The sequence below is a fragment of the Zingiber officinale genome, chromosome 3B (genome assembly GCF_018446385.1).
Source record: "Zingiber officinale cultivar Zhangliang chromosome 3B, Zo_v1.1, whole genome shotgun sequence".
NCBI lineage: Eukaryota > Viridiplantae > Streptophyta > Magnoliopsida > Zingiberales > Zingiberaceae > Zingiber > Zingiber officinale.
This window is the reverse complement of record NC_055991.1, coordinates 96,388,545-96,408,447: the sequence shown is the minus strand read 5'-3', so window position 1 is coordinate 96,408,447 and position 19,903 is coordinate 96,388,545. Positions and strand designations below refer to the sequence as shown.

Below are 19,903 nucleotides of genomic sequence, written 5' to 3'. Positions count from 1 at the left end.
ATCCCACTAAGTGGCATCGGTTATATGGATCCTTCTAGGCCATTGAGTTTTATCCCCTACTATATAAATGAACTAAACAGCCGACCCCACTTAGTGGGAAAAGGCTTGGTTGTTGTTGTTGTTGTATCTTATTTTATTATTGTTAACCAAGTCTTTTTTTTTTTTGTCTTCCTCATTTGATATGGATATTTGTCATAGTTTCACATCGCCAGTTATTGGTCATCTAAGTACATATTCGTACCATCTTAAATATGTCTCCCAAAGTTTTCCCTCAATAGGTGCAATCCCAACTTTCTCTTTAATATTTTCATTTCTTATCATGCCCATCATTGCATGTCCGAACATCCACCTTAACATCCTCATCTCTGCAACATTCAACTCCATATAACATAGTTGGTCTAACATCGTTTTGTAAAACTTTTCTATAAGTCTTAGAGATACTTTAGCACTAGAAGGTCATGGAGATGGCAATTACTTACAAGACAATATCACAAGCTGAGAAGCATAATGTGAAACATTGTATCTAGTTGGCTATTACCAAGAGTAGACTGATCAAAGGATCATTGGGGAAAAAAATAAGATTAAAAGCATCTTATGAAAAGCAAAATAGCAAGCAAACTTTCTGAATTGGCAATTGTAGTAAAAATAACAAAAAATGAGATACAAGGTAATGATTGACTAGTAAGTTTAGTCTCACATCAATAGTTTTAGATTCAAAGATCTATGAAGAGTTTATATATACTAATGTAATAATTCTCTCGTTATTACTAAGAAATGCAATATTTCTTTCTAAAATTCTTTATGGTCTCAAAGTTATTTTTGAGGATAAGGATTTACTAAAAGAAAGTATTCCTTTTAAAAGGAGATAGAGGCTAAGGCTTGAAATTGGTGAGACAAAGGATGCAAGGACATAACAAATGAGACCACCCCTGTCACCATTATTGCACCAAGGAAGCATCAAACAAGCCGGTACCTTCACCGAGTTCTCTATGGTGGAGTTCCTCTCTACAAGATCTCAAATTGATCTTGACAACTTATTGCTTAAGATTCTTGTAAGCCAACTCTTCGTAAATTGGCACTCCAACTGTCTTCCACTCCTTGTTAATGTCACTATCGGAAATTTGGTTCCTCCTCTATTATTAGAATTAATCAAGAAGTTTGATGTTTGACTAATGCTTTAATTAGGTGTTTATATGTAATGATTTGATTATGAATGTGTGCAAGTTCACACTCATAATGTATGTGGAGATTATGGGAGAGGTGATTGAGCTTGATGGGCCATTGGAAAATTGGTTCCTCCTTTATTATTAGAATTTATCAAGAAGTTTGATGTTCGACTAATTCTTTAATTAGGTGTTTATATCTAATTATTTGATTATGAGTGTGTGCAAGTTCACACTCATAATGTTTGTGGAGATTATGGAAGAGGTGAGTGAGCTTGATTGATGATCAAGAACAAATGTAGAGTTGTGTGAAGCAAGGTATAAGATTTTGAGCCATGTTGGTTGACACAGACATAATTTATGAATTCGCTCACCAACGAGCTCAGCATCGCGACCTCATGGCAGGTCGAGGAGGCCTCACGACCATTGTTTTTTAAATTTTTTCCCTTTTTGTCTTTTTACCCTATTTTCATGTTTTTTTATTCTTCATCCGTTATCTGTTATCTTTTCCGTCTATTAATTTCTTTTTCATCTGTTATCTTTTCCTCCATCCATCTATGGAACACAAAAAAAAATTCGTCCATTCATTTATGGTTAATTCATCCGTCCAAGAGAGATAATAAGAGAGAACAAAGCCTCTTTAAGGATGAGAAATATATATATTATTAGGAAAGATAAAAAAATTAATATAATTTCTAACCTTATAAAATATACTATTATTAATTAATTAAATTGTTTTATATAAATTTAGTTTAATTTTAAACGGATCAAAATAAACTCAAATTAAATCTAGCTTAAATCTATTTAATCATGCCATGTTTACTAGCTAAACTTCTGTTGACCCAAAATCAACTATTACTCCATAAGTATTAAACATTTTACGGGATAATCTAGCTCAATAATAAGCAATGTTTAAAATTTCGAGCTATATCAAAATTTAGAATGATACGATTTTGATACTGTATCATATCATGTCACTATAGTTTTCATTTTTTTAAATATATATATTAATTAAACATTTTATTAATAATCGATTGATATAAATGGTTATGTTTGAATATTTAAATTATTTTTAATTATTAAAATATATAATTAATTTTTAAAATTAATTAAAAATTGTGAAAGTAATTAATAAAATAAGTGTTTTCAAAAATTAAAAAAATATTTTTAAAAAAAAATAAAACTAAAGAAAAAATATTTTAAAATATCAAAAATAACTTTAAAAATTATTTTAAAGTTTGTTTTAATATATTTAAAAAAATAATTTTGAAAATGTAATTGGAATATTTAAAATTATATTTTTGAAATTTTTTATATTATTTTAAATTTAATTAGTTTTTAATATGCATTCAGAATTTTAAATTTAATTTTAATTATTTTTAAAACTTTAAAATGTATTTAAAAATTCAAAATAATTTTTTGTATTTTAAATTTAATTTTTAAACTTATAAAAGATTAGAAATTATTCTTTAAATTTAAAATTAATTTTAAGATATATATATATATATATATATAAGAGCTATATTATATTAAAACTATATAACATATAAGTTATATACTGTTATATTATAATTATAATATAACAGTTTAAGTTTTTAATAAAAATCGAGGTTAGGTTTTCCCTACTGTCTTCTTCTCCCTAAACTATGGTTCAAAATTTTAAACCTTGATATGAAGCATCTACATTGAAATTGGATCAAACTTGATGAGCACTCAAATGACTCGAAGTTGTTGTAATATATCTTTGGGAGTAAGGATTTACTCTAGGGACAAGGTTTAATTTAAAATTACTAAACCACGTAGATGAAAATCCGAAATACCCAAATCACATACCCAAGTTTCAAAATTACCAAATCACGCATCTCATACTCATTTTGCCCCTTCGCAATTATCCCAATTGATTGTTATAGTATAGCGATCAATTTAGGATACTGTTCATCAGCATAATAAAGTCCAGAATTGATTGTTACACTAAGCAATCAATTAAAAAAATCTGATTTGTGTTGAAAATATCATTGCTCTCAATATAGTCGATCAAATTGATGTTTAAGAGTATAGATATAATCAGGAGAACTAGACCAACACATATATCTGATTTCATGTCATTTCGAGCTCTCTAGGCCCATCAGCTGATTTCGGACAAACTCGGCTAATGGACCTAAAGAGCTCGTAGTGACATGGAATCAGGTTCTATGTATTCGTCTAGTTCTCCTAATTATATTCACGCCTTCAAACATCAACATCAATTTGACTGACTATATTGAGAACAGTATTTTTTTTAACAAAAATGTATTAAAAACATCCATTTCATGTTCAAGAAATCACTACTCTCAATATAGTGTGTCAAATTTATATTTGAGGGCATGGATATAATCAGGAGAACTAGACGAATACATAGGGTAGATTTGGTTCCATGTCATTCCGAGCTATCTAGGTCCATCAGCTAGTTTTGGCCAATTTCCATTAGCCGGTTTTGGCCAATTTTAGCCAAAACTAATTGATAGACCTAAAGAGCTCGTAATGACATGAAAACACACTCTCTATGTTCGTCTAATTCTCCTAATTATATTCATGCCCTCAAATATCAATTTGATCTACAATATTGATGCAATTTTTTTAATACGAATAAGTTAAAAAAAATTGATTTGTGTTCAAAAAATCACTGCTCTTAATATAGCGTGTCAAATTAATGTTTGAGGGCATGGATATAATCAAGAGAACTAGACGAACACATAGAACCTGGTTCCAAATCATTCCAAGCTCTCTAGGTCCATCAATTACCTTTGACTAGTTTCGGTCAAAATCGGTTAATGGACCTAGAGAGCGGATGATATGGACCAGGTTCTATGTGTTTATCTAGTTCTCTTGATTATATCCATACCCTGAAACATTAATTTGACACACAATATTGATAGCAACGATTTTTTTAACATGAATGTGTTCAAAAAATTTGATTTGTGTTCAAAAATCAATGCTCTTAATACAGTGTGTCAAATTGATTTTTGAGGGCATGAATATAATTAGGAAAACTAGATGAACACGTAGAATCTTATATGTCATTCCGAACTCTCTATGTCTATCAGTTGGTTTTCACCAGTTTCGGCCAAAACTGATTGATGGACCTAGTGAACTCGAAATGATATGGAACCAGGTTCTCCTAATTATATCCAGACCCTCAAATATGAATTTGCCCAATTTTTTTAACACGAATGTGTTCAAAAAATCTGATTTGTGTTCAAAAAATCACGACTCTCACGACTAATGGACCTAGAAAGATCGGAATGACATGGAACCACATCATGTGTGTTCGTCTAGTTCTCCTGATTATTTTTATGCCCTCAAATATCAATTTGACCCACTATATTGAGAGCGGTGATTTTTTAACACCAATCAAATTTTAAGATTTATTTAAGATCAGAGAATCATTCCTAATTAATTAGTAGATACACTATAGCAATCGATTGGTAGATTGCTACATTGTAGCAATCGATGGTAATAGAAAGAGGGAAAAATGGGTATGGGGTACATGATTTGATAATTTTAAAACTTAGATACATGATTTGGGTTCCGAAATTTCATCTATGTGGTTCGGTAATTTGCCATAAGATTTATCTTAGGTTAACCTAACTAGATAATTTGGCCCGCTATCTTACACAGAATGTAAAATCAACCTAACCTTTCTAGTATATTGGCTAAGATGACCAAGCCTAGATTTCAATGTCAACTTCCAACTATCAGATTCCTTAAAGCTAGGTTAACAGAAGACTCTAGGTAGTTCAACCTAAGAGTAAAAATGTATGACCATTTATTAGTAATTTCAATGGTTGTTTCGACACTAGACTTCACAAAAAACACATCTAGCATTTCTCTATCTTTGTTAAAATGCCAAAGAATCACCAATGGACTTTTAAATGCTTGTTCAAGGTTTCATCTATAGTTTAAAACAGTTTCGGTATCATATCGTGCCGTGTTAATATACTTTCAATATTTTTAAATATAAAATATATTAACCAAAAAATAAAAAAATTAATATAAATATTTAAATATATATATATATATATATATATATATATATATATATATATTAAATTAATGAGATAATTTTATTAAGCTTTAATTAAGTCTATTTAAATTATCTCAATCATAGTTAGGAGTTGATTAAAATTATTAAACTAAGTTATTTAATTAAAGCTCAAGTTAAAAACTATAAAAAAAAAACCTTACCTATTCTGTTGCCTCTGTTCCGTGACGACCGCGAGCACATGCGGCCTATGCGATGTGTCCGACTCATTGTCAAGCCTGGGCGGCGAGTCCGGACGTGTCGGCGGGTTTGCACTACGAGTCCGAACGCATCGGGCTCACTCGATGCGTTCAGACACATCGCTGGGCTCCCACAATGCGTTCGGACGCATCACCCATGCCCGGCAACATGTCCGGACGTGTCGTCGGGCCCACACGACACATCCAAACGCATCGCGGCACGCCGACACAAGAGGCATGCTTGTGCCAGTGTCGGCCCGCATGTAGAAAGAGATGTTTCACCTGGTATTGGACGAAAAAGCTCGAGATTTTAATCCATGGTTTCATCCTTGTTAAAGTTCTCTTGGTAACTCTATTCATACTAAGGTTAGATTTCAATTTATTAGAGTAGTGAGATGTATTTTAGGACTTGAATTTAATAATAATGAGAGAGTAGATCACAAATTATTTGTGTTTGGGTTTAGCTCTCTTAACAAATGGAAGTCCCATTAGTTGAGTTAGCTCTCTAACTCGTAGAAGTCCCATTGGTTGGGTCAAGCTCTCTAGCTCAAAGTCCCACTGGTTGGGTTGAGTTTTCTAGCTCACGGAAATCCCATTTCTTTGGGTTAAGATCTATAATTTATAGAAGTTTGTTGGTTGGGTCGAGCTCTCTAGCTCATGGAAGTCCTATTGGCGAGCTTTGAATGGGCCAAGATTTGTAGCCCATTGATGTCTCATCCTTATTGAGGTTTCATCTTCTATTATAGAGGTTTGCTTCATTACCTCATGTTAAAGACAAGACAACCAATTCTATTATTAAGGGTGTTGCATCCAAATGACAGGTCGTGGAGGATTGGGCATTCTAAAACATGTATATTTTTTTTATTAGTGTGTATTTATTCTAATGTTACTTTCACTATGCATATTAAACTTTGATACTGTCATATACATGCAATTGTTGCTAGAGATTATTTGAATCTATGATTGTGCAAGGATTTTGTGTTGTCTTTTTACACACCCACTTTTCACCCAATTGGGGCATCGATCCTACAATTATTGTCTTCACTGCCATAACATTTCGTCGCTTCCACGTTAACCTCTGACAAAGCTACCAACAATGACAATTGAACAAACTAATTTATCGAAGCCATTAGGGAAAATAGTTGTGTATGGTTAAAAGTAATGTCAAAACCAAGTATAGTGGAGAATTGTCGCTACTAGCGTCTATGAGGACTTCAAGGAGACACAAGCACTACCACGAACAAGCTTTGCTCCTAATCTTATAGTCTATCAACGACTACACCTCACATCAACACAAAGAAGACTACTACTAGCCTTTGCCCTCAACCCGACTGTGTTCATGTACTCAGCTAGCTATTTTTAGAGCTTTGTTAATGAAAGGTCTAAGGGTCTTTAGTTGCATGTTTCATTATCTCTTTAATTTTGTCTACATTTGACTACTATGTTTATTTTCAATTTTATCATCTAGTTTATGGTTGTTGATGAAAATTTCTCAATTTCTCTAATTTAGATAACAAGTTGAAAATAGGTAGTATCTATGCTTTAGTTTGGCCGGTATTGGAGACATTGCATTAGGTTATTAATCTAGTGGATTTAGTCTTACATAAATAGTCCTAGGTTTAGGAGTTTAACATGAGCTATATTTACACATATATCTCATTATAAGATAAACCATACAATATTTATTTGCTAAATTCTACATATTTTATAATTTAGAATTGTCATGAGAACAAGCAAGAAAAACAATAATACAAATGTTAGAAGATCATTGACTTTCAGATACCCAATATGTGCATCTCTGATAAAAAGCATAGGAAACAAAGTCATAAGTTAATGTTACAATCAAAAAATAAATAAATGTCAGATAACTTAGTTGACTTACTAATCCAATCCCTATACCAAAAATAAAGCGTCCAGCCACCATAATAGAAAGGTTTGGTGCCAATGCTGTTATCAAAGCTCCAACAAAGTATAGCATAGAAGAGAGGATTAACTCCCTCCGTCTACCTTCATTGAAATACACTGTTGTATAAGTTTCAAGATATATAGTATGCTCAATCTTTGCATCAAAAGTACAAGGAATTGTACAGAAGACCTAAAAAGTCAGCAATGATGTATGCGAGTACTGAGCCAATCAAGGCACCATAAAGAGATCCACTGACCTGTCATAGAAAATTTAATTAACAGCAAATAGTGATTAGAACTACACAAATATATGCTTTCTGTAATACAGCATGATATTAACTCACCACTAGTCCAACCTCTATGGACGACATACCATACCATGTTGTCCCACTTAAGGTTGCTGACTGCATGAAGAAAAGTTTCTTACTTCTTAGTCAAAATCCAAAAAGCAGCCACAAAATGATTTTTTTAAGGAGTCAAAATAAATAGTGAGTCAGCTATCTTTGAAATTTCATATTTATACCAGTTTCAAAACCTACAATGAATCAATTATATGCAAAAAATAAAAAAAAATAAATAAAAAAAAAAAACAAAGAAAGAAAGAAAGGAAATAGTTTCCGTTATATAAGGATGACAAAAAAAATTATTTGGTTGTACATATACTAATAAGATTAATATATTGGTCAGAAAATCAAGAATTAGAGTAGGTTTATGGTTTTGGCCACACAATCAAGGTTTCAAGTGTCTGATAGCGGTCGATGAAATTGAAACATATCATTCAAGCGTCCGACCAATATGGAAACCATTGCGACATTGATAAATCTCACTGTTCCAACGGTTCCAACACTATTTTAGTGGTTTTAATCAAAGTTCAAAATTTTAAACCACACCGTAATTTCAGTTTTTAACCGAAACAATACCTTTTGGTATTGTATCATGTGGCAAAAGGTGATTTGCTTGCCCCAGCGCCCCTGCCAACCCATCCCTAGGCCAACACAGAGAAGATAAATCACGGTTGCCTACTAGCCATTAGTGGGGGAGACATACTCGGACGCGTCGAGTTTCGACCCCAAGACCTCATGTGGCAACACCTCTTAACCACCGCACCGCCCCAAGGGAACTTTTGGTACTGTATCATGCCATTTGGTATGGTTTCAATATTTGTTCAATTGAATTAAAACTAATATGATTAATTTTAATTTGTATAAGTTGTATCTTTTTAATTACTTTTTTATTGATAATTAGTTATTTATTTAATAATTAATTACATTGCTAATACATATTTGTTTTTCTTGATATTTGTTGATTAATTTGATCATTTCAGTCCTTAAAGTTAAAAATGTTTGCAAGTAATTAAATTAAATTTTAATTTTTTTTAGTTGCTTGTAAATTATCGCAGGGAATATCAATTATGCAAGAAATGAGGAAACAAGACTTGTTTTATACTTTTCTATAAATTAGGGCATATTTTATTCTTGAATTTATAACATTATAACACACAATTGGAAGGTCCAAAAGGTTTTCATTGTTAAGGTTTTGTTTCAAACTATAATTATTAAAATGAAAGAAAAATAAAAAAGATCTAAGATTTTTTAAATTTTGAGATGTAAAATATTATACTTTAGGCTTAAATTTGATTTTTTAAATTATGTAATTAAATTTATTGAATTTTATAAATATAATTTTAAAAATGAAAATATAAAAAAAAAAATCACAAATTTGATTCAAATTTAAAATTTTAAGATTAAAGATTTTTTTAATAAAATTAAATTTAAATTTGTCAAAAAAAAATATACTTTGAAATTTAACTTTATAGAGCTTTTTTTCTTTAAAAATAACTTGACCCATTCAATGCAAGATATTGTAATTATCATGTATCTTAAATGATATTTCAATAAAATAAATGTAAAATAATAAAATAAATAAATTATGTTTATTTAGTTTAATAAATTTTCATTTAATAAAAATGTAATGTCAAACTCTATTTTTTATATTTTAACAAAAGAGAAGATACAAATAAGTAAAATATTGATCTCATTGAATCATAATTTTCTCATTATTTGCCCACACGATCCTCTGACATAAAAAAAATGTTTGCTGATTGTAAATATCAAATTTTACATTATTAATTTTAGTATATTTTAATTTTAGTTTCAAATACTAATTACACTAAATTTAATTAATATTTTGAGTTTTGGGGGTAAGATAAAAGTCAAATTTGGATTAGATGGAGCCTATTAAATAAATATAATGATTAGGATTTAGTGGGTTCAAACTAAGCTCAATATGAATTTACTTTCGTTAGTTTAAAATTGAACCAAATTTATACAAATGGTTCATTTGTATTTATTTTAGTAGTATTTTTAAAAGATTAGGAAATATTATATAACTCCAATTCTTTTTTCCTTTTGTCTTTCCACCGGCCTTCGTCCTACCCATTCAATGCCACCACCCACTCGCTGCCACAACCCACAAATCACTACTCACCGCCACTACCATCATCTGCTATCATGCTCGTGCCACCGTAGTAGCACCTACTTGCTACCCTTCCTGAAACACCTGCATGCAACTTGCTACCGGCCTTAATATGCTCGCCACGGGATCCTCTTCTCATCTTCTTCCCTCTCTTTTATTTCTGGCATGATACATCAAATCATTGTATTGATTAAGCGTTTATATCAACCGGCAAACAAAGATTTTTTGTCATAGCTCATCCTTCAATTTCGTCTATCAAGTCACAGGAAGGAGAAAATACTATAAAAGAGAGCAATTAAATAGGGGAAGCAACGTCTAGAGCACCAACAACAATAAAAAAAAAAGGAGTGACATTAGAGTCCATCCAACTTTGTTTGTTAACTAAGATATATTTTAGAACATCTAGAGAAATAAGGTATCCTAACTACACAACTTAATAGGGATCTTAAAAAATTATACAAGTCGGTTCTACTAGGATGCTACAATAACCTATGCTTGCGTCTAATGCACAATGGTCATTTTGATTTTAGTAAGGCATAAACATTAGTTGAAGTTTTTTTATAATGCTCTAAATTTTAATTTGAATGTTTCTAATATTTATTTGTCTATATTTAGAGATAATTAACTTGACGTGTGGATTAGTTTTATAATCCACACTTAAATTAATTTGCAAACAATCCACACCAAGACATTGATCGCTAACTTCAAAAATGAAAATGAAGTTGATTTACAAAATCCCAAAATAAATTAAATTCTATTTTGACAATTACCTTTTGTTAAACTAGTTGGTTAGTTTGATTATTCTACATTTAGCTATTTACCTAGAAAACCATGGCATATCATCATATCATAGTTTATCATCTATCACATTGATAAACTTATTCAAAAGCTATGGTCATCCATCATTAAAATAAAAGGGCAACCCAATGCACGAAGCTCCTGCCAATGCGAGATCTCGAGGAAAGGTGTATTGTATGTAGTCTTATCTTGTTTTGCAAGAGGTTATTTCTGAGACTAGAACTCGTGACCTCCATGTTACACGACAACAACTTAACCGTTGCACTAAGGCTCTCCTATTATCCATCATTAATATAGAAGAAAAAAGATCTTCATATAGGTAGTGGATTATTTAATTTTATAATCATCCATCATTCAAAAATAATAGAAAACATTTTATGCGTTTTGTCTAGTTTATCATGCTACTAGCTCTTTAAGCACCATAACTTATTAATCATCTTAGATCAACATGATTAAAGAAAAAAATCACCACTATTTTGAAAGGTGTGGAAGATAGCAAACGTCTTCTTAAAACCAAAATGCAAGATGAACCTAGATTAAAGAAAATTAACTTGGGCAGCTTAGAATAGATCCTCTCTAGGTGAACCAATGGATGTAGATCAAAATAAATTACAAACATAACATAATAATGTATCTAATTGCATTAGATGACACATGAAAAAACACTAACATTTTTTATACACAGATTATGTAGAGGTACAACATGCAAAATTATCATTGAATAGAAGTGGTTCTATAAATGTTATTTATAAAAGGAACTTGCCAAAATCCAACTCACTACAACCTCACTTGAATACTTGTAAAGTTGCATAGCTAGATCAAACATTCTTTTCTCCCTTAGAGAAGTGTCTTAGGTTCTATCCATATGAGATCCTATATAGATGAGATATAGTGTAACATTTTTCCCTTAAATTGCCCATGATTAACCCTTCCAAATCTAAACCAAACCACACATAACAAAGAAAAAAACCTCAAACCCTCATAATGAAAACCCAACATAACAACAAAAAAGGCTGCTATAGTAGCAATGTCAACCTTAGAAATGTAGAAGTCGTCCCTCCTTGGGTGAACAATCTATTAAGATACAGTCAAAAGATCCAATCTATGGAAAGTCACTTAATGACTTACCTCAACCACAACTTTAGTAGAAAATTAGCGACCTAGAGGCAAGTCCGATCTTAGCACAACAAATAGTTCCTAGCAGACCTGAGTCTTCACTTGAGATCATTGACCCTTAAACTAATGCACTAGTGCTTAACCTTAAATGAACCTCCTAGTAAACTACTTCCTCTAGAAACGATCCAATATAATGCTACAACTCTTACCGTATTAAGTGACACATCTCTTTGGATCGACAATACTTTAATCAAGTGTCGTAAGGTAACCCTTCATTACTAATCACCTTTAGGAGCAATATACCGATAATCATGATTTAAACTCTTAATTATTGTACTACCTTAGTATCATCAAATTACAAACCAATTTAAATGAGAAAAAAAGACAAATTAGTAATGTGAAATTCTCTTTACCAAACTGATAAAAATGCCCTAGTTATCTTCTAACTTCTGTTCCTTAGTAACTCTATTGCTTAACTGCCTTTTAGTAAGTTCATATACAGCACATAGAAGAGGACCGCCCTCCATGTAATGCTTCCTTCTAGGGAGCAAGCTAAGAAGGCTAAGTGAGCATGGGAAAACCTCTATGGTGATTGTAAACAAGCTCAATATGATTAAGCAGAAGTACTGGTTACCCAAGTCTTTCCTTCTCCATACCCCACCTAAACTAATAGGGATTCTATACTTCAATGGGATGCATTACATTTCTAACAAGAATCTTTATAAGATCCCCCAATCTTTCCTTCTCCATGCCCCCACTTGAACTAACGGGGATTATAACCCTCCATGGAAACATTACTTTTCTTCTAAGATCTTTTTATATCTAGCCGACCACACCTAGTGGGATAAAGCTTGGTTATTATTATTGGTTTTTTATATCTGGCATTTATTAGGATCATCACAACATTCAAAAGCACAATGGCATGGTGGAAGCAACTTATTTTAATTTTTTTGCTAACTTTCCCAACAATGTTAAATACAGCATATGAAAACAAAGCTTTAAAAAAAAACTTTATCATACCATCATTTGTAAGAGATGCACAAAGTTACACTTCCTCTAGGTTATCCACACGATGCAAACTCTCATCATACCATAAAGGTGCTAATGCTTATTGGCAAGAGAGGGATGAGGACGTCTTGTCAAGCTCATTGAAGTGGCATTGGTGGCAAGTAGTCGGTATCAGCGTGGATGAGAGGAGAGAGAGGTTTAGGGGTGTCAAAAATGAACCCGACCCGATGACCCAAGCCGAGTCAACCCGAAAATAATCAGGTTCGGGTTGGGCATTTTCGGGTTCGAGTCGGGTTCGGGTTGGAGGGTTGAAGGGCTAAAAAGTTTTGGGTTGGGTCGGGTCGGGTTCAAGTTTGGGTTGACCCGGATTGACCTAAATATAGGGTTTAGTGGGGTTTTTTTGTTAAATCAAATTTCATTTTGAAAATTAAGATGTTTTGATGTATATTAATATCATGTTTGTATGATAATGATGGAGTATTGAGATAAAAATGAAGAATTATAGAGAAAATAGTCAAAACAAAAAAAAAGTCATTTTGAATCGGATTTTTGGGTTATCCGGGTCGAGTTCGGGTTGGTCGGGTTCGGGTTTAGGGGTTTTGGGTTGAACTCGGGTTCGGGTTGGGTTAAAAAAAAACTCAACCTGACCCGACCCGATCCAACCCAACCCGACCCACCCAAATTGACACCCTTAGAGAGGTTAGACAACTAGGTCCTATTGGAGGAGCATTGATTGTCACAACATAAGTCATATACTTATAGATATGAGATCTAAACTTGACCTTTTGATCTAAACTAATTATAAGAGATTAATTAAGATTTAATTCTAATTACTCTTAATTAATTAATTAATTCAGATAATAAACTCTTAATTATCCAGTAGTCCTCTCTCAAGCTACATGCATCTCATGTCATGGATTGAGCCTTGTGTTTGTGGGTCTATACTCCTAGAAATAGTGATAGTGCACTTAGGCTATTAAATCTTTGATACCACATGAAGACCCTCTTCATCAATTTAGGTATATTGATCTCTAGTAGGGTGTTAAGACTACCCATTATTCTAAAATTGATGATTTCCACAAAAGCCTCTCTATCATACAGTTACCGTGCAATATAAATCCTTTTATCATCTTTTATAGCAATGTTCTCTTAGTATTTCAATTAGTCTTTGTACATCGAGTAATCATAAAATACAACCATAAACTAGTGGAACATTAGCTTGAGAACTTTAAATGGTCATCAATCAAACTGATTGTGCAATGTGCTCTATCTTTTACCAAGAGTTAAAAGTCCTCTATTGATTACTCATTCATCTCCATAAGACTAGCAACAATGTCCAACAAGTATATATGTAACAATTTTAAAGGTCCAACATCATCTGATTATGTTACTTTTCTTATGAGATGAAACTAACTTCAAATCTTAAGACCAATTGGAGTCATCTTCATAAGACCCTCATAAAAACTGAGCAGCATACCAAATGTGTTCTCATAACTGCTCATGTCCATTAGGATATTGTTCAACAATATCACCTACGTGTTTGTTTAGACATTAATATGTCCATCTTGGTATAGTAGTGAAATAGATATCCTATCTCAAAATCACTATTAAGATCAAGGCCCTTTCAATAACATCATTATGATTGTCACACATCTATCTTGATATATCACTAAAGCAGTGATGCTATTAGAACATCTAACAAATAGTAAATAAAAAAATAATTTCGTTCATATAACATGTAATTACATTGTAACTTTTACGATGAATTCTCTTTAAAATCCAATTGTCTCTAAGCACTATCACTAACAACATTGTCTCCCTTTCCCTATCTTCCTTGTCTAACTTCTGAATTATTAGGACCTTACAATTACGCAGTTTTCCCCCAACTCTTCAAGTCCTTAATAGTATTTTTATCTGAGGCTAACAAATTAAGAATACAACCAACAAACAGTATTTTCCCCAGGAAACTCTACATGCAAAAAGGTTGTTATCCAATCTCTCCACAAATTGGCCGGTAATCTCACATTTAGCAAAAAGTGGAAGAAGTTCTCTTACGTCCTACCCTTCCTGGAATATCCCAGTTGAGAGGACCTATTCCTACCCCTGTTCAATATTCACTTGAACTCACATTATATGAAGATTGGGACTGCAAGTGGCATTATGTGCACATTTGTGAAAAGGATTTTCTTCAGAACTAACGGAGATGAGCCACGGGGCTAAGAGTATTTGAGGCTTGCAATTTGGTTCATATTTTCTTTGTTTGAATTCCTTTGTTTTTTGATTGATATTCTATTCTTTCTTCCTAAATAGGGACTTCAATCTATTAGGGTTCCTTGTTGTTGTAGGAATTTATAGTATTGCAGGTGTATTTTCATGCTATTGGTGTTACCTATTGTGAATTTGTTTCTATATTGTTGTTTCAACACTTTGAAGTACCTCTGTAGTGATTTACGATGCAGTTTCATCCAATGAGTGTTAATGTTAATGCTTCTACAATGTGGTTTCATATTGTTAAAGTTCCTTCATAATATCTTCTTGTGTTGTTTTATAACATTACTATTACCTTGTCATTTTTCCATTTTAGATTGTGGTTATATATTAGTGGTATGGTCTTATAATGTTTTCAGGTTAAGACAACTAAATGTGCAAGTGAAATGGTGGCATGTATTACATACGTCTTTGAATTTAAGCACAAATCAAATTGTGATTATACTTTTTAAATATAATTTTTATGCCTACAAATTTCTTAAGGAGTTCTTTAGCATTATGCTAACCTAAGCTGGTGCAATTAAGTACTGGTGTTTTGACAAGAGATGTTTCTGTAATTTATTTGAGATTGGTTTATCATTTATCTGTAGAGCTGAGATCTTATGATAAAAAAAAATGTTATCAATTATAAATGAGCTCTTCCTATCCTTCCTTTGGCTTATGAAAACATTATTCAAAATGATTAACCAAATCATGTAACCATGGGTACTTGAAACAATCTTCTACTTCCATGCATTTGATATTGATATACTAGGCTAGCATTAACCTGTATAAAGCACCATACTATTTGGTACCTACCCTATACAGACAGATGGTATAACATATTGGATTCACAAGGATACAACACTGAAATCAGCAAGCTCACCTATCTATCTGCACGTACTAACTATTCTGGCAAGTTTTGTATGGTTTAAAACTATGAAATCTACTATTAGTAATATGCATTGCAGGCAAAGACAAATAACTGAATAAATTGAGATCTATAAATCATTGTACTAAAGTAAACTATAAACAATGTCACGAACATAAGTTATAAACTTTGATAAAAAAAAATACCTGAAGAGAAATTTTAGCACCAGATGTTGCACCAATATCATAACCATAGAGTAGCCCTCCTATAGCTGGGAATAAGAACCTAAAATACATTGAGTTACTCAAGCATGCCACCATACTGTACAGATATCTTCATTATTTTAAAAGACCTACGATCATGCTGATCCAAGGCCAAGCACTAGATAAGTTTAGAATGAAATTTAGAGACAGGATGGAGAAGGATTCACTGCTTCAAAAACCTTCACTTGATAAATTATTATATCCATAGGCCTATTCTTGAAACAAGTACGCTTAAGATAAAGAAATGGTGTCTCGTATAAAAATCTCCTTTCATGTATGTGTAAGATAAAGAAATAGATAAAGAAGTTCAGAGTATCCTCGTATCCTCATATCAAAGTAAGCATACGAGGAAAGAGCGCTTCATGCGAAAGTTTCGGAAAGTACTCGGAAGCTCACCTTGGGTTTGGCATGGAAAGAGATGGAAAACCAAGAGAAAGACTGACAAGAGATGAAGAACTGGAAGGCACATGATAAGTTTCATCTGCGGTTAGGTACATACTTCAAACTAACAAAAGCTGGTAGTTGTATACACGGCAGCTAAAAGATAGATTAGAGTCTCAAACGCATGCTCAACTGTAATTCCTATTGCTGCTCTTGTTGCTCTTGTCCAAAGAGTCTTACCTTCTGATTGGATGGGGGTGAGGGGAGGTTCATTAATGGAAAGGGAAGGGAAGGAAAGGAAGGGGAAGGGAGGGGAACTTCCTTACACCCCGATTTGGGGTGTAAGAAAATAGTTCATTTGAGGGGTAAGGGAGGGTAAAAGTTCCCCCTCCCTCCCCTTACCTTCTTCCCAAACAAGGGTAAATGTCACCTTCCCTTTACTTACCCTTCCCTCACCTCCTCCCAAACAGACCATTAGGGATTGCAGTTTAGCTGAGCAAGCGTAGCACCTATTTCAAGAGATCGAAAGGTTGTGTTTGTATGTCTGTGTGTTTAATCCCAAGTTAAATCTTAATTTTGATCACACGCAATTCTTTCTCTTCCTCTAGGTCCATTCTCACCATAAAAGCTAGTGAAAACTAGGGCTTTGAAAGCCCGATTTTCAAACAGTGCATTTTCAGTCAAGCACTTTGAATAGGTCCTTTATCATTGTGTGACAACTAGGGCTTTTGAAAGCCCAGTTTTCAGACCGTGCATTTTCATGCTTACAATAAATCTCTCATGAAGAATCTCCAGAATATTAAAAAACATAAATTTAAGTAGATTTAAATATGTGAAAAAGGTCTTGGCAATTACACTAATAGAAGCAAAATGGAAGCATGTTAAATATGACGGCAATTAGACGGAGAAGCAAAAAAGGAAACATCCTAAAGATGTTCTTCAGTGTTCCCTACCATTTAAAACTTCAAAAGAAATACCATTGAGCAACAACAGGCTTCAGTCATATTTATCGTCCCTCATAGAAGGTTTATGAAGGTCATGTTTGAGAAAAATATTCTTACTAATAGTGAAATGGTGATCTTGGTTGTATGAACTTTCACAAAATGCAGATTCTCTATGATTTATCATCCATAGTTTCATGTGATAAACTAGATTTAAAGGGAATTATATTGATAGCCATATGGTAGTCATAGAGCATGAAACTCCCATCAAGAAAGGATTTAGGCAGGGTAGATGTAGATGATTAAAATTAATGATACTAATTGATGAGTTGGAAAAGGTCAAGGTAAAAATTACCATGTCTCCTTTAGTTGTTTATGGTCCATAGATCAGTACTTTGTGATCCCAAATGCTTAACTGAAATCAGCACGATTGTTGTACTATCTATTTGCAATGGAGCACACTAGACCTTGACAAGCGAATAATCTATTCCTTTCATTACATTTCTTTTGCCAAATCTATGTAATTGCTTTTGCTCAATTTTTCTCCATATTTTATACAGAAATGACAAAGACGAATTTGATAGTCGTTATAGTTTCTTGAGACACCAATCTACTTCTCTGTAACCTTCCTTACTATGGTAACATAAAATTCATAGATTATAGATTGACGAATCATTGAGGAAAATTGCTTCTTTTCACAAGAAGCACAAGAAGTTAAATAGACTCACGGGAGGATCGCTGCGGCCACAGAATAACTATCACCAGATACATCGCCGTGGATCAGAGGTTCCCTCGGGTCTTCTATTTCACCAGCCGCAGCCTAATTCAAGAAATAAATACTAATGCACAACCCAAGTGTAGAAGATTCAATTGAAAATTATGACGAAATCAAAATAAGAATTTAAAAAAAATGGAAAAGTGAGATGAAAAGAAGATCGATGACTGACGTCTCTTCCGGGAAACCAAGCGGAGAAGGTCCACGACTTGGGCTGCTTAGAATTGGAATCCGGTTCCATGGACGCCATCTTTCGGGAACAGATTAAGAGAAGGGAGAAAGAATCTGTTACAGACGCCAATTAAATAGAGCGCGTAGTTGGAGATAATGAGAAGAAAGGGACTAAAAGCCTGAGAGAGGGAGATGTGGTAGGTAAGTTGCAGAGTAGAGACGAAGATGGACCGGCGGCTCCATAACACGCGGTCGTCAGTCTTCCAGGACACCCCTTCCCAAAACAAGAGTTTAAAGTTTTTTTTTGGTAAAAATTTTAAAAGGCATTCCAAATTAAGAAAAATACCATTTTGACACCTCTTTTTTTTTAAAAAAAAATAAATGTATGTCTCTTTTATAATTTTATCTGAAAATATTTTAAATTCAACGTTGTCGTATGGTAGAAACTATTAAATAATTTCTATAAAAATACAGTTCATGGAGTTGATTGGATGATAGAGGATTGAGTCTTCCATAATGTTTTATGAGATTTTTTTTTTTTTGTAAATATCACAATGGGTGGATTGTAGTAGTGTGATATATGATATATGATGATGTGGTAATTTGATGATTTTGTAAAAGTACTAAACGATGATCAAGGAGTCTAACTGTAGAGGATAAACTCTTAGTTATCTTATATGGTTTGACATTCGATTTGGGAGATTTTATTTCCCAAATCAGATTTTATATATATGAACCTATTTTCGTAAAAGCTATGAGTCGGTGATAAACTTTCATAGTACTAGGCCATCGCAGGTTTAATGTTACCTAGTTCAATATTTTTTTGATCGGTCTCTCCAGATTCAGTATTATCTGATTCATTATATTTTTAGTAGATAGTTATTACACGTTGTAAAAATTATATGTTAGTTTCTACACGCTCTATCATAATTAGATTATATTCATTTAAAATATAATGAATATCCTAGTAACTACACGTTTGTTTTATTTGTTAAAATATTATTTTAACTAAGTTATCACAAGAAGCGAAATCAAAATGATAGAAAGTCATCGTTATATAAACCAATTGCTAGCTTTTATATTATGTAGAAGTTACATAATAACTTTTACTCATTCGATCATAATCAAATAATATTCATTAAAATACAGTGAATGTTATGGAGTCTCTATCATTTATTTTCGTCGTTTAAATATTGTTTTAATCATATTCTCATTCAGAGAAGTAAAATAAAAAAAATATTATTATAAAAGCTAGTAATTAGCTTATATAATATAAAAATATTTTAGATAGATCATGTTAATTAGGATACTTATGTGACTTTAATTGGATGATTTTGTAAATGATGAGGGTTGTTTTTTATTTTTGTCCAAGTTTGTTTTTCACATTCCTCCTACGGTCGTATTTTGACAAAAAAAAATACTCTACTTACAGCGGTACCCCTTGTTAGCTTCGGATAAATTATAACAGCGATACCCTTTATTAGCTTCAGTCGCTTCGGATAAATTCCGTTGTAATGCTTCGATTTCAA

At 32.5% G+C, this 19,903-nt stretch overlaps 1 protein-coding gene across 1 annotated transcript in view; it reads right to left on the bottom strand.

Annotated features, from left to right (window-relative positions):
* The window catches only part of LOC121967141 (D-xylose-proton symporter-like 2), a 62,357-nt gene extending 43,708 nt beyond the window's left edge, over window positions 1-18,649 (bottom strand). Inside the window, exons 1-6 of the mRNA XM_042517187.1 lie at window positions 18,376-18,649; window positions 18,157-18,248; window positions 16,050-16,128; window positions 7,673-7,732; window positions 7,519-7,585; window positions 7,306-7,430 (exon numbers count right to left, since the gene is read on the bottom strand). Coding sequence (XP_042373121.1) covers window positions 7,306-7,430; window positions 7,519-7,585; window positions 7,673-7,732; window positions 16,050-16,128; window positions 18,157-18,248; window positions 18,376-18,453 — 501 coding nt within the window. The 5' untranslated portion in view covers window positions 18,454-18,649. The remainder of the gene's footprint in view (window positions 1-7,305; window positions 7,431-7,518; window positions 7,586-7,672; window positions 7,733-16,049; window positions 16,129-18,156; window positions 18,249-18,375) is intronic.
* Between the last annotated feature and the right edge of the window lie 1,254 nt (window positions 18,650-19,903).